Here is a 15,733-nt window from a genome sequence, read left to right as displayed (position 1 = left end):
TATACAGGGGGTGGCTTCCAAAGCTGTATTTATAGGAATAGGAATTAGACTGTGTGGATTTTGGGACACAGGATGCTAGAAACAAATCAAGTACAATGCAGATCAATGTGAACCAACAGTGTAACTCGAAAGCTGCAACTGAACATTTACTTAGGAGTTCTTCTTATTTTTAGACCGTAGTATGCCAGCCATTTTTATAGAGCCTGCAATAAGCTTAAAGGGGTAGTAACATCCGTTTCCTCCAAGGCAAAAAAAATAATAATCAAAATTTGTGAAGGCCCCTGGGTAAAATAGAGTGGCGGTGACCATTATTTTATTTATTGCGTATTTATATAGTGCCAACATATTCTGCAGTGCATTACAGATGTCATCGCTAACTGTCCTCAGCGCGGCTCAGGAAATCTAAATTATGCCTCACTGTCGAAATAACTCCAACAGTAGTGATATCACTTCCAGGTACAGAATAAATGTGCCACAAACACAGGCCATAAAATGACTACATACAGATTTCATAATACCACAGCAGACACCTTGACTTACGTTTTAGAAGAACAGTGGAAGATGTTTAGAGTGTAATGTATGAGGTGGGTTATAGGGCAGTGGAAGCCATTCTAATAATCGGTCTTGCTTTATGTATGACTATTATCTTCATATATAATGCAAGGGAGTATATGGTATTTAGAAAACTGAGTTATATGCCATCACCACTTAACTGTGGGTACCACTGATGTTCAAACCCTTGTGAAGGAGTTAACCTTAACATAACTTATAATAAGGTTAGATTAGATGCTGCCTGATTCATTTAGAGAACAATTGATCTGGGCAGAAGAAAATCACCTAGCCTTAGGCTGAGTTCACACGGGCGTTGCGGGAAAAGGTGCGGGTGCGTTGCGGGAACATGCGCGATTTTTCCGCGCGAGTGCAAAACATTGTAATGCGTTTTGCACGCGCGTGAGAAAAATCGGCATGTTTGGTACCCAAACCCGAACTTCTTCACAGAAGTTCCGGCTTGGGATCGGTGTTCTGTAGATTGTATTATTTTCCCTTATAACATGGTTATAAGGGAAAATAATAGCATTCTGAATACAGAATGCATAGTAAAATAGGGCTGGAGGGGTTAAAAAAAATAATAATAATAAGCCCGGCATCTCCTTCTGTCTTCTTCTTTGCTGTGTGCAGGAAAAGGACCTGTGGTGACGTCACTCCGGTCATCACATGGTCCGTCACATGATCTTTTACCATGGTGATGGATCATGTGATGACCGGAGTGATGTCACCACAGGTCCTTTTCCTGCACACAGCTAAGATGAAGACAGAAGAGATGCCAGCTGCGCGAGCAAGTGGATTAAGGCGAGTTAAATTATTATTATTATTTTTTTAACCCCTCCAGCCCTATTGTACTATGCATTCTGTATTCAGAATGCTATTATTTTCCCTTATAACCATGTTATAAGGGAAAATAATAATGATCGGGTCTCCATCCCGATCGTCTCCTAGCAATCGTGCGTGAAAATCGCACCGCATCCGCACTTGCTTGCGGATGCTTGCGATTTTCACGCAGCCCCATTCACTTCTATGGGGCCTGCATTGCGTGGAAAACGCACAATATAGAGCATGCTGCGATTTTCACGCAGCGCATAAGTGATGCGTGAAAATCACAGCTCATGTGCACAGCCCCATAGAAATGAATGGGTCCAGATTCAGTCTGGGTGCAATGCGTTCACCTCACGCATTGCACCCGCACGGAATACTCGCCCGTGTGAACTCAGCCTTACCCACTGTTACACTGGCCATACACATTAATGTCGGGCCAACTCCCCAATTTCGGTGGGAATGACTGACCATCCAATGTGTACAGGGGTGTCATGAGGGATTGGGTTGTTTTTTTCAACATGCTCGATCCTTTGTGCTCAGTTAAAACATACCACTGCTAGAGTTGTCTGGTAGAAGGCTTACTACCTTTTCCCCATTCAGAACACATGCATGCTTGGGTGAGCAGGGGCTGTGCGTGTGTATGTGTGGTTCAAAATGGCCCAAATGAGCCATCTAAAGTGCACTACCAACTTTGCCTTCAAGACAAGGGTCAACCAAGTGGAATAGACAATAGGGTGTCAGTGGGCTATGTTCACACATAATCTAAAGTCTAGGTACAGCTTAACTGTGCGGTAGATGCAATGTTAGTGCTCTAGAATACCATACCTGGTGGTGGTGGGGCAGCCCTGCTCGGGTAGGATTTGGCTTTGTTCATGTTACCTCTTCCGTCAACAAGGTTTCTTCGTGTTGGCCCTAAACAACACATACAATATGTAAATACACATTATCATACATAAAGCATATGAAGGTACCTTTTTTGTTACAATGCGGCCCAGTAAATAGATCACAATGCATGTTGTTACTTTACATAAACCACAGGAATTGTGGACAGTAGCATTTTATTGTACCATTTAAGTGAACCCATATGTACGCACATGAATATGTACAAAACCACTAGTATAAAAGCAAAATCAATGAAAGATATTTTAGAAAGAAAACCTATTTACAGCATGCCACATACAGGGAGTGCAGAATTATTAGGCAAGTTGTATTTTTGAGGATTAATTTTATTATTGAACAACAACCATGTTCTCAATGAACCCAAAAAACTCATTAATATCAAAGCTGAATATTTTTGGAAGTAGTTTTTAGTTTGTTTTTAGTTTTAGCTATTTTAGGGGGATATCGGTGTGTGCAGGTGACTATTACTGTGCATAATTATTAGGCAACTTAACAAAAAACAAATATATACCCATTTCAATTATTTATTTTTACCAGTGAAACCAATATAACATCTCAACATTCACAAATATACATTTCTGACATTCAAAAACAAAACAAAAACAAATCAGTGACCAATATAGCCACCTTTCTTTGCAAGGACACTCAAAAGCCTGCCATCCATGGATTCTGTCAGTGTTTTGATCTGTTCACCATCAACATTGCGTGCAGCAGCAACCACAGCCTCCCAGACACTGTTCAGAGAGGTGTACTGTTTTCCCTCCTTGTAAATCTCACATTTGATGGACCACAGGTTCTCAATGGGGTTCAGATCAGGTGAACAAGGAGGCCATGTCATTAGATTTTCTTCTTTTATACCCTTTCTTGCCAGCCACGCTGTGGAGTACTTGGACGCGTGTGATGGAGCATTGTCCTGCATGAAAATCATGTTTTTCTTGAAGGATGCAGACTTCTTCCTGTACCACTGCTTGAAGAAGGTGTCTTCCAGAAACTGGCAGTAGGACTGGGAGTTGAGCTTGACTCCATCCTCAACCCGAAAAGGCCCCACAAGCTCATCTTTGATGATACCAGCCCAAACCAGTACTCCACCTCCACCTTGCTGGCGTCTGAGTCGGACTGGAGCTCTCTGCCCTTTACCAATCCAGCCACGGGCCCATCCATCTGGCACATCAAGACTCACTCTCATTTCATCAGTCCATAAAACCTTAGAAAAATCAGTCTTGAGATATTTCTTGGCCCAGTCTTGACGTTTCAGCTTGTGTGTCTTGTTCAGTGGTGGTTGTCTTTCAGCCTTTCTTACCTCGGCCATGTCTCTGAGTATTGCACACCTTGTGCTTTTGGGCACTCCAGTGATGTTGCAGCTCTGAAATTTCATGGGCAGTTATTTTGCGCCTTGGTTTTTCCACACGCTTCTTGCGACCCTGTTGACTATTTTGAATGAAACGCTTGATTGTTTGATGATCACGCTTCAGAAGCTTTGCAATTTTAAGAGTGCTGCATCCCTCTGCAAGATATCTCACTATTTTTGACTTTTCTGAGCCTGTCAAGTCCTTCTTTTGACCCATTTTGCCAAAGGAAAGGAAGTTGCCTAATAATTATGCACACCTAATATAGGGTGTTGATGTCATTAGACCACACCCCTTCTCATTACAGAGATGCACATCACCTAATATGCTTAATTGGTAGTAGGCTTTCGAGCCTATACAGCTTGGAGTAAGACAACATGCATAAAGAGGATGATGTGGTCAAAATACTCATTTACCTAATAATTCTGCACTCTCTGTATAATGGAAAATTTAAAGGGGTTGTGTCACTTCAGCAAATAGCATTTATCATGTAGAGAAAGTGAATACAAGGCATTTACCAATGTATTGTGATTGTCCATATTGTCTCCATTATTTTTTTTCCATCACATCATACACTGCTGGTTTCCATGGTCGCAACCACCCAGCAGCGGCAGCCATGCTTGCACACTATAGGAAAAAGTGCTGGACTATGCAAGCTCCCGCATTCTCGGCTGCTGGATTACAGGGTGGTCATAACCATGGACATGAACAATGTATAGTGTGATGGAAAAATTATTGTAACCAGTAAAAGAAGCAATATGGACAATCACAATATATTAATAAGTAAGTGCCTTCTATTACCTTTCTCTACACTGTAAACACCATTTGCTGAAGCGAGACAACCCCTTTAATAAGCAAACCAGTTTACCCATTATATTCTATGGACTTTCAAATGTGAAATTGCTAACCTATAAAACCAATAAAAAAGGTCCTTCTAGATTATGTAGACTCTATGTAGACTTTTATCACACATTCTCCTGAAAAAAGGTGGTAATTATACTTTAAGTTCCCTATTAATACAGGACAAGGCTACTTACGGGAGTTCTTTGGCAGGCCTTGCCCTATGCTGACCTGTAGCACCTTATTGCTGTTTTTCAGTATGGCCAAATCACCAAATCCTTGAATAAATTGCACTTGTCGGGAGCCACTTCCACTACTCCAAGGACCCCAAGTTTCTTTTTTCAATTTCATCTCAAGTCTGTAGTAAAGAAAGATATCTATGAACTGTTGCTCTATGGGACGGGAATCATTGAGCAGATTTGTACCGATAAAACTGGCTGACCTGTTACATGTGCACTTGGCAGCTGTAGACATCTGTGTTGGTGCCATGTTCATATGTGCCCAGATTACTGGGAAAAATGTTTTAATATATGCAAATGAGCCTCTAGGAGCAATGGGGGCGTTGCACTTACTCCTTGTGCCTCTGCTCTTTGATTGCCAGGACCAAACAGTGAAACAGTCTTCACGCATGGCCCTGTCACTCAAAGTGCAGAAGGCGTGGCAGTTGCAGAGAGAGCACAGTCTCTAGGTGTAACGACAACGCCTTCATTGCTCCTAAAGCCTTGTTGCATATATTAAAACATAAATTTTCCCAGCAATGCGGGCACATATGAACATGGGACCTACACAGATGCCTTTAGCTGCCAAGTGCATGTACAACAGGTCAGTCAGTTTCATAGGTACAAAACTGCTGACAGATGCCCATTAAAATAGTGATATCACAAATGTCAAATTCTCTGTAAATTTGAGAAAAAAAAACCCTGGTTATTACAACTATGCATGTTGAAAATAATTTTAAATCCTCCTTAACCACAGCTCTCGATGCATTATACAAAGTCATCCTATAATCTCTATCAACTCCACTTATGGTGCACAAAGACAAAACTTGGTCGAAACTGCCAATTTTGCCAGGATTGGCTGACTAATTTGTATGGGGGCTTCCCCATTTCCTCCTGATGGTAGAGGTCATGGAAAAAAGGGATCAATATCCCGATCCTTTGCTCCACAGGTAACAAATTCTGCTATGCTGGAACTGGAAGAAAAAGTTATTTCATGAGTGTGGCCAAAGAGAAAGTATTTTATATTAGACAGACGTATCACATAAATATCAATAAATATCTAACACTATGGAGCCACATGCTGCTTCTGGGTCTCTAAGGCTGGTTTCACATATGCGGTCAAAGATCTTGCAGGCTGTTCCAGCAGAGAACAGCCTGCCGGATCTCTCTGGATCTGGCACTGCCAGATGGTACCGAAATGCCTGCCGACCCCATTAACTATAATGGGGTCCAGTGGAGATCCAGCCATTATATGGCAAATATGACGGGATTCGTCTGGAAAAAACACTGCACACAGAGGTTTTTGCCGAGCCTATACCGGGCATTCTATGCTGGAACAGCCTGCCAGAAGGATGTACCGCATATGTGAATGTAGACTAACACCTCACTCCAATGCCTCCCAATTGTCCTGGATCCCAAACACTAACTACACATCTTCCGGACAGATTCCTTCAGTGATTATCAAACACTGCCACAGGTAGACTTGGGTACATGCAAGCAGATGATGGTGTCTGGTTACTCATGTGGTGAGTCCTGACAACCACTGAGAACACATTATTGCGGCTAGTCATCATCATGAAAAGATAGAAGAATGAAGGTGCAATAATAAAGGAGAAACCAGCCACGTCACAAAGTTAGATCACTCGCAAAAGATTAGATCATAAAAGACCATCAGTTTTAATAGTTATGAGTCTACTTCGAGATAAGAGAATACATATGTAGTATATTGAAGCAGTTTTCCACTTGAAAATTGCTTTCTATCAATGCAGGTATCTTAACTGTTTATCAGAATACCCATAGGGAAAGGTATTATAATGCAGCTCAGGCTGGGTGCAAAGCTGTCCTGGCCAGACTTAGAATGCATCCTATGAAACCAGAATTAATTTCCCTCTCTGAGTGAATAAGAGCAGGTCTAACCGCATACCATAAAAAGGAGGAAGAAACAGCAAAAGAGTCCCGGGAAGAGGTGAGAGAAGAACTGAAAAACCTTGCTATACAGAACATGGTTAGACAGAAAAAACAAGTATTTTAGGCCAAACTGTTTGTCTGAACCACTCATGAGTCAGTGGAACCAGGAAATTGCTTTAAGCTGAACTTGGATTCCGATAAACAGCATTCAAACAACACATACTCACGTAGTACTAAATTTCAGAGGTAGTTTTCTTTGGGTCTTTTCCTCATAGTGTTTGGCCAGCAGGCTAATAAATTCTGTTTTAAAGATGGATTCCAGCAAAGTGTCATATTCTTGCTCATGAAGAATGAAAAAGTCATCTTGGAATGTACTGTAAAGATAAAAGCATTGGATAACAATTAAAGGGGTTATCCGAGACTTTAATACTGATGACTAGAGATGAGAGAATCAACTTGGGATGAAACATGGTACCTTGGAACAAAACCCGAGTTCGGAAATGGTTTTTTACAGTACAAGTTAATTCATGAAGTTATTACCCGAAGTCTCGTGAGACTTCGCGAAGCAATAACTTCGGCTCATCGGAGCCAATACATTCCATGACTGTACGGAGCTCCTGCTCCATACAGTATTAGAATGAGGTCTTATGCGAATCGACTTTGGATGTTTCATCCGAAGTCGATTCGCTCATCCCTACTGTTGACCTATCCTCATAATAGGTGATCAGTATCTGACCGGTGGGGTTCTGACACCTGGGACTCCTGCCGAGTAGCTGTTTGTGAAGGCAGCAGCGCTCACAGTAGCACCGCTGCCTTCTCTAGCTTTTCCTAGGCCAAGTGATGACATGTTCATCGGTGGCACAGCTCAGCCCCATAGAAGTGAAAAGGGCTGAGCACGATACCAAGCACAGCTGCTATCAAACGTACGACGCTGTGCTTGGTAAGCTGCGACAAGGCCGCAGCACTCACAGGAGCGCCGATGCCTTCTCAAACAGCTGATTGGCAGGGATTCTGGGTGTCAGACCCCCATCGATCAGATAGTGATGACCTGTCCTGAGAATAGGTCGAGAGTATTAAAGCCTTGGAAAACCTTTTTAATGCCAAAATGAAAATTTACATGGTTGTGCACCATTGTGATAAAACCAGTCTAGCATTACATAAAACATCTCCAGGGTGGGAGATTTTAAAACAGTTTTGGTTCAGCTCTGTTAACATTGGTGTCAGTTCTACAAAAAACCAGAATGGATATGTCTACATCTTTGTATAGGATATTCCTGGACACATTACAAAACTGAATAAAAATGGAAACCATCTTTCCAGTAAGATCCGGGTTGGCAAAATGTTCCTAAATCACAGAAAATTCATAAATTCAACCTTAATTCCAATGTTCTGAGAGGTAGAACACATTCTGGACTGATATTTGATACATCGGGCAGCATGGTGATCCAACTGACATGAAATATTCACTACTTAGTACAGCGCTTCTAATAATTTCAATTTCTAGAGAAGATCAATCATCTTTGTGCCTTGAGAAATAAATGGTGCTGTGTGTGGGCTGCTTTGGAGAGGTTTGTCTCTTTGTAAGTTTCTAGTGAATTAGTCTCTCTGCATTTTTGGACAGGACTCCATTTCTTGTGCCAGTATCAATTTACAAGATTTCTATATTCACAAATGTATAAATCATGTTTCTAAAGAGCTTTTAGGTTAATAGTGCATTCACATGGCCGTATGTATTTTGCGTTCCCTAAACGCGGATCTGCAAAAAATACGGATGTTTGTTTTGCGCAACCATTGGAACAATGCCTATTCTTGTCTGCAAAACAAACAAGAATGACATTTTTTTTGAGGGGCTGCAGAACGGACAACACACGGTGTGCTGTCTGCATTTTTTTATGGCCCCATTGAAATGAATCTGCAGAAAATGCGGATCGGATGTGGAGCAAAAATACGGTCATGTGAATGGAGCCTTGCGCAGTTGAATAATTGTGGTCTTAGGGCATTAGAATATCTCATGCCGAGTAGTAGCAATCAGATAATATTTTAGAAACATCTACTTTTATTAGAGGTAGTTAAAAAGCATAAAAGACTGAACAGATGTCACCCAGTGGGAGCCAGAAGGGTAAGAAAATACATACAAGTCTTTCTAGATTCTTTTGCTTATATGCAGACTTTTACTTGGATCAGAGAGTGGTCTTTACTCATGATGATTGGCTTACAATCTCTTGCAGATGTTTCATAGAGGTTACAAAATCCACTTTAAAAAGACTCTACTACTGCTATGAGAAATCTAAAACCTGATTGTTCTTTTGCCCAATTTCATTCCAACCAAGGAAATATAAAGAAAGGTTTTGTATTATAGAAACACTTGGTATTTAACAAAAAACAAAAAAAATTTATATTCTTTTGGGGTAGCTTTTAGAGAAAAGGGAGGTTTTGTAGATAATCATCCTACTTCCAGAATGATATTACAATAATGCTAACAGGCACTCAATCACCAGGAACTGTACCGAAAACAGATATTTATTGTAACAAAATGTAAATAAAATCAATATAAATAACAATATGCAGACATTAAAATATAAATATATACAAAATAAAAATGAGTGATAAAAAAAATACACAGAAATCAGTAATGTGTTCTCCTGTCTACCTCAGTAATGGGCAGCGGACTGCTGGTGGCTCATAGTACTATGGCTGAGGAAGACAGGGAACAGAACCTGATCAATATAGGTTATCCAAAGATAAGTATTGATTCATAAATCAAATTGCATCGGGATCAAGTTAATATTTACTGTATACAATCATGGACATCAATTAGAAAATGAAATGGAATCATGATGAATTGACATTTACGGTTGCTCGCAATTAATGAACATTAATTTTCTTCTGGATATAAAAAGGACTTTTTTAATTGGATTTACATGATTATTGGATGAAATAGACAGATTAGGATCATATTGAGCTTCCGCTCTTTGGATCACCTATATTGTACATATTGATCAGGTTGTGTCCCTGTCTTCCTCAGCCATAGTACTATGAGCCACCAGCAGTCCACAGGGTGGGCCATTTATATGGATACACCTTAAAGGGACACTGACAGGCCTTCTGAGCATAGTTAGCTCTTTATATGCCCCCCTAGGTCTTATAATAAGTTCCCAATTCATATAAGTATTATCCCTGTGCGCATTATAAAACGTTAAAAATAATCTTTATAATCACCTCTCCTTTCTGCCCAAGGGGCGTTCTTTGCGGCGCATTTGTGCCCAGCCGCGTCCCAACTGCCGGGTCCTTAGACACGCCCATCTCATTAGTATTCACTTTGCTGGGCGGTATTTCTCAGTCCCCGACATTCGGAGATCATGCGCATGCGCCCGACACCCTCGCTCGCCGGGATCACATTGCGCCAAGTGAATACTAATGAGATGGGCGTGTCTAAGGACCCGGCAGTTGGGACGCGGCTGGGCACAAATGCGCCACAAAGAACGCCCCTTGGGCAGAAAGGAGAGGTGATTATAAAGATTATTTTTAACGTTTTATAATGTGCACAGGGATAATACTTATATGAATTGGGAACTTATTATAAGACCTAGGGGGCATATAAAGAGCTAATTATGCTCAGAAGGCCTGTCAGTGTCCCTTTACACCATTTTATTAAGGTGTATCCATATAAATGGCCCACCCTGTGTGTGTATATAATATATATACAGTGGCGGAAATAATTATTTGACCCCTCACTGATTTTGTAAGTTTGTCCAATGACAAAGAAATGAAAAGTCTCAGAACAGTATCATTTCAATGGTAGGTTTATTGTAACAGTGGCAGATAGCACATCAAAAGGAAAATCGAAAAAATAACTTTAAATAAAAGATAGCAACTGATTTGCATTTCATTGAGTGAAATAAGTATTTGAACCCCTACCAACCATTAAGAGTTCTGGCTCCCACAGAGTGGTTAGACACTTCTACTCAATTAGTCACCCTCATTAAGGACACCTGTCTTAACTAGTCACCTGTATAAAAGACACCTGTCCACAGAATCAATCAATCAATCAAGCAGACTCCAAACTCTTCAACATGGGAAAGACCAAAGAGCTGTCCAAGGATGTCAGAGACAAAATTGTAGACCTGCACAAGGCTGGAATGGGCTACAAAACCATTAGCAAGAAGCTGGGAGAGAAGGTGACAACTGTTGGTGCGATTGTTCGAAAATGGAAGGAGCACAAAATGACCATCAATCGACCTCGCTCTGGGGCTCCACGCAAGATCTCACCTCGTGGGGTGTCAATGGTTCTGAGAAAGGTGAAAAAGCATCCTAGAACTACACGGGAGGAGTTAGTTAATGACCTCAAATTAGCAGGGACCACAGTCACCAAGAAAACCATTGGAAACACATTACACCGCAATGGATTAAAATCCTGCAGGGCTCGCAAGGTCCCCCTGCTCAGGAAGGCACATGTGCAGGCCCGTCTGAAGTTTGCCAATGAACACCTGAATGATTCAGAGAGTGACTGGGAGAAGGTGCTGTGGTCTGATGAGACCAAAATAGAGCTCTTTGGCATTAACTCAACTCGCTGTGTTTGGAGGAAGAAAAATGCTGCCTATGACCCCCAAAACACCGTCCCCACCGTCAAGCATGGGGGTGGAAACATTTTGCTTTGGGGGTGTTTTTCTGCTAAGGGCACAGGACAACTTATTCGCATAAACGGGAAAATGGACGGAGCCATGTATCGTGAAATCCTGAGCGACAACCTCCTTCCCTCTGCCAGGAAACTGAAAATGGGTCGTGGATGGGTGTTCCAGCACGACAATGACCCAAAACATACAGCAAAGGCAACAAAGGAGTGGCTCAAGAAGAAGCACATTAAGGTCATGGAGTGGCCTAGTCAGTCTCCGGACCTTAATCCAATCGAAAACCTATGGAGGGAGCTCAAGCTCAGAGTTGCACAGAGACAGCCTCGAAACCTTAGGGATTTAGAGATGATCTGCAAAGAGGAGTGGACCAACATTCCTCCTAAAATGTGCGCAAACTTGGTCATCAATTACAAGAAACGTTTGACCTCTGTGCTTGCAAACAAGGGTTTTTCCACCAAGTATTAAGTCTTTTTTTGTTAGAGGGTTCAAATACTTATTTCACTCAATGAAATGCAAATCAGTTGCTATCTTTTATTTAAAGTTATTTTTTCGATTTTCCTTTTGATGTGCTATCTGCCACTGTTACAATAAACCTACCATTGAAATGATACTGTTCTGAGACTTTTCATTTCTTTGTCATTGGACAAACTTACAAAATCAGTGAGGGGTCAAATAATTATTTCCGCCACTGTATATATATATCTCCAGAAAAAAAGCAGGGCAGCACTCCTAGCTTCAAGTAGTTCAGGTGCCAGCGTTTTCCCCTTGGTCCTGGGGTCCAAACACAATCCAAATAAATGTGTGTATAATATATATATATATATATATATATATATATATATATATATATATATATATATATATATACACACAATATATAATTTTTTTTTTAATGTCTGTATATTGTTACTTAGATTGATTTTATTTACATTTTGTTACAATAAATATCTGTTTTGCCACTATAAAATTCTTGTTTACTTCCAGAATGAGTAGTCTGCAGCACTGATCTGTCTCTGCTAAATCACTTATTTCACATCCAGTAAATGTTTGACAAGTACAAGCAGTCAGCGCTTCATGGTATGCAGGCATCCCTAATAAAATCCTTATAATGTTTCAAACAGGGGCCTTACTACAATTCATAGGGCCCCATCGTGGTGAACTCAAATCTGTAACATCTGCTTAATAGGATACACCATTGTTATACATTTCTCAGCAGTAGTAAATGTGCAAGAACAATGCTCTTCACATGGTAACCACAAATAGTTTTCTGCTGCTTTAGTGCTAAAGGACATAACGTTCTGCTACTAAGTTATTATAGAAAACCATTATGCTTCTCATCACTGGGAATATTGGTTGATACAGGACAGACAGACGGCTAGATGCACATTCACTATGTTAACATCTCCATAAGACAGATGGATATACTGTGAGCAGGTGCAGTCTAGTCTGATGACAGCTCTGTGTTTATACTGGATGTGCTCTCTACCAGCATCTGCAAAGCTCTTGAGTGTCTCAAATATATGTCCAGGACTGCCATCGATAGGCTTCATTTAAAAGCTTCTTTTGAGGAAGGAGAAGACAATTATTTTATATTAACACATCACCTATAATGAGTGCTGGAGGCAGTTTTCTAAATGCGCTTCATAGAAAGACAAATATGTTCGTAAATTAATGTATGGCATATTAAAAGGACTTTCTTATGAAGACAAGTCCTGACCATATACCCTACTAGGATATAAGGGACATCACAGAGGAGGATGCTTAGAAACCCCTTCATTAACGAAAGTGGAAAGCCACTCTGTATGAATGTTCCCGTCATGGTGGACTCGAGCTATCTTTTTATTAACAAGTATGTGTATAAATGTAGGCCAGAATTTTGGACCTATAAATTGTAGTCTAGCAGAAAAGAGTGCCTTTAAAGGGTTTCTTGAGATGAGGAAAAAAAGGTCTGTTCTTTTTTTTCCAACCAGGCCAACCCACTGACAAGAGGATCTGTTTGCATAAAACAAAAAAAAAAAAACCTTTAAAAGGGTTTACCAGAAAAACAAATGAGCACCTATTCACAGGATAGGTATTTGATAGGAAGACCGCTGAAGCCCCATTGACCACGAGAACAGAGATCCCAATATCCCTAGTCTGAATGGAATGGAACATGCACACTTATGGTCAAGTCAATTCCTATGGGACTGTTGGAGAACACCAAGTGCTATTTTCAGCAATCCCATTCAGCAATTCCCATCCTTGTAATCTGTGGGAGTCCCAATAGTTGGACCCTCACCGATCAGACACTTATCACCTATCCAACGGTTAGGGGAGTACTTGTCATTCTGGGACAACCACTTTGTGTTTTCTGGCTTAATAAAGAATTAGAGGCTATGGACACCTTTGTGCACTAAAAACCAATAACCCTGTGTCTTACCGTAATGCAGCACATAATAAAATTGCACTTGTTTGTTTACGGGTATCAGGTTTGCTTCACATGCCCTCAGAAATGCTCTTCTATGAGTTTTGCTCACTGCGGTCATCTCCTGTGAGGCTCTGTGGGCGTTCCTGTGGATTTCACATGCACCAGCACAAGCCCTGCTGCCCCACATCCTGTTACACAGCACAGCTATCAGCCACTTGCATACAGACGGCTTGTAATCAGCAGATCTATTTCTCACTTTCCATTCTGTAGAAAGTCCATTATTTGTAGACACAGTAGATATTTCTGCTAATAACGTTAGTGCAGCGATCTACAGTCAGAACCATGGTGTTATAAGCAGGATATAGATCTCATTACTGACAGCTCTCACTACATGCACTCTCTTCTGAATACAGTAGTGTGTGCAGTCCGCACAGTGAGCGGTCACTTTCCCCACACAGATTAGCACAGTGTGACGACACACAATGCTATGTATACATGTGAGTACACAGTGGGGGAAATTTATCAAAAGTGGTGTAAAAGAAAGACAGGCCTAGTTGCCCACAGCAACCAATCAGATTCCTCCTTTTATTTTCTAATGAAGCTGTGAAAAATAAAGGTTGGAATCTGATTTGTTGCCAGGGGCAACTAAGCCAGTTCTACTTTACACCGGTTTGATAAATGACATATATATATATAAAAGAAAAAAGGTCCGCAGCACTCCTTGAAAGATATGTGCTCTTTATCCACACATATCAAATATTTACAACGTTTCGGTTCTCTCACAGAAACGTTGTCAATATTTGATATGTGTGAATAAAGAGCACATTTTATCTTTCAAAGAGTGCTGCGGACCTTTTTTCTTATCTTCCGTCCTGAATCGAGGGACCACCGCCTGCACCCTGTGATACTGCTGCCAGATTTTCCTTATGGATAGATATATATATATATATATATATATATATATTGTGGGGGGTTAGCTCTTCTCTGGGGGTCATTCACACAAGTATGGTCGCCAGTCACCAAGTTTCAGGTCCAAATATCACTTTATTTGGCACCTCAGCAAACCAAACATAAATGATACAAAATAAACACCTGCCCGGCTGGGCTCTAACTAAACATATAATAACCTGACTCACCTAAAGGACCGTTCACACACGGTCATAACATGCGGCTTTCTCAGCCCAATAGTCCAGCAGCCTCCAGGCTGTAGCAAATGCAAGTCCCTTTGGGGGATTGTGGTCCAGCAGTCCTCCCGACTCTGACCTTGTGGCCCTTGTACCACGGGCGTCACTGCATCCCCCAAATTCCAGGCTGTCACTTAGCCTCGTGGTCCCTCAGCCTAGCCCAGCTGAGACCACACAGACAGAGCCTCCAGGCCTCTGTCCACAGATAACACACACTCCCTTCTGACACTCTGGGAGGTGCCTTATGCCAGGCTGATTACCTCCAGCTTGTCTCACCTGTGGTGGAACAGGGGTGTGGACCGCACTATCCACCCCTTCCTTGCCTCTAACCTGAGTGAGACCTGTCACTGTCTCACAAAAAATATATATATATATATATATATATATATATATATATATATATATATACACACACACATACACATATATATATATATTATATATATATATATATATACATATACATCTATATCTCATATTTTTCGCTTTATAAGACGCACCTGATTATAAGACGCACCTAGGTTTTTGAGGAGGAAAATAAGAAAAAAAATATTTTGAACCAAAAAGGTGTGCTTTTGGTGGATTTTGAACTAATGGTCTGGGGATGACACTGTTATGGGGCTCTGTGGATGACACACTGTTATGGGGGGGGATCTATGGATGATGCACTGTTATGGGGGGGGATCTATGGATGATGCACTGTTATGGGGGGGATCTATGGATGATGCACTGTTATGGGGGGGGATCTATGGATGATGCACTGTTATGGGGGGGGGAATCTGTGGATGATGCACTGTTATGGGGGGGGGAATCTGTGGATGATGCACTGTTATGGGGGGGATCTATGGATGATGCACTGTTATGGGGATGTGTGCTGTGAAACATAGGGCCATGAGGGGGGCCAGCATAAGATGCTATATGTGTG

The 15,733-nt window shown here is 41.2% G+C and overlaps 1 protein-coding gene across 1 annotated transcript in view; it reads right to left on the bottom strand.

Annotated features, from left to right (window-relative positions):
* MYO1E (myosin IE) overlaps positions 1-15,733 on the bottom strand; it is a 238,236-nt gene that overhangs the window by 17,248 nt on the left and 205,255 nt on the right. The window contains exons 23-25 of the mRNA XM_040413869.1: positions 6,814-6,960; positions 4,658-4,818; positions 2,200-2,286 (exon numbers count right to left, since the gene is read on the bottom strand). Of these exons, the coding sequence (XP_040269803.1) occupies positions 2,200-2,286; positions 4,658-4,818; positions 6,814-6,960 (395 nt within the window). The remainder of the gene's footprint in view (positions 1-2,199; positions 2,287-4,657; positions 4,819-6,813; positions 6,961-15,733) is intronic.

The sequence above is a fragment of the Bufo bufo genome, chromosome 1, assembly GCF_905171765.1.
Source record: "Bufo bufo chromosome 1, aBufBuf1.1, whole genome shotgun sequence".
In the NCBI taxonomy this organism is placed as follows: domain Eukaryota; kingdom Metazoa; phylum Chordata; class Amphibia; order Anura; family Bufonidae; genus Bufo; species Bufo bufo.
The sequence above is the reverse complement of the archived record's forward strand: the minus strand, read 5'-3'. Positions and strand labels throughout refer to the sequence as shown.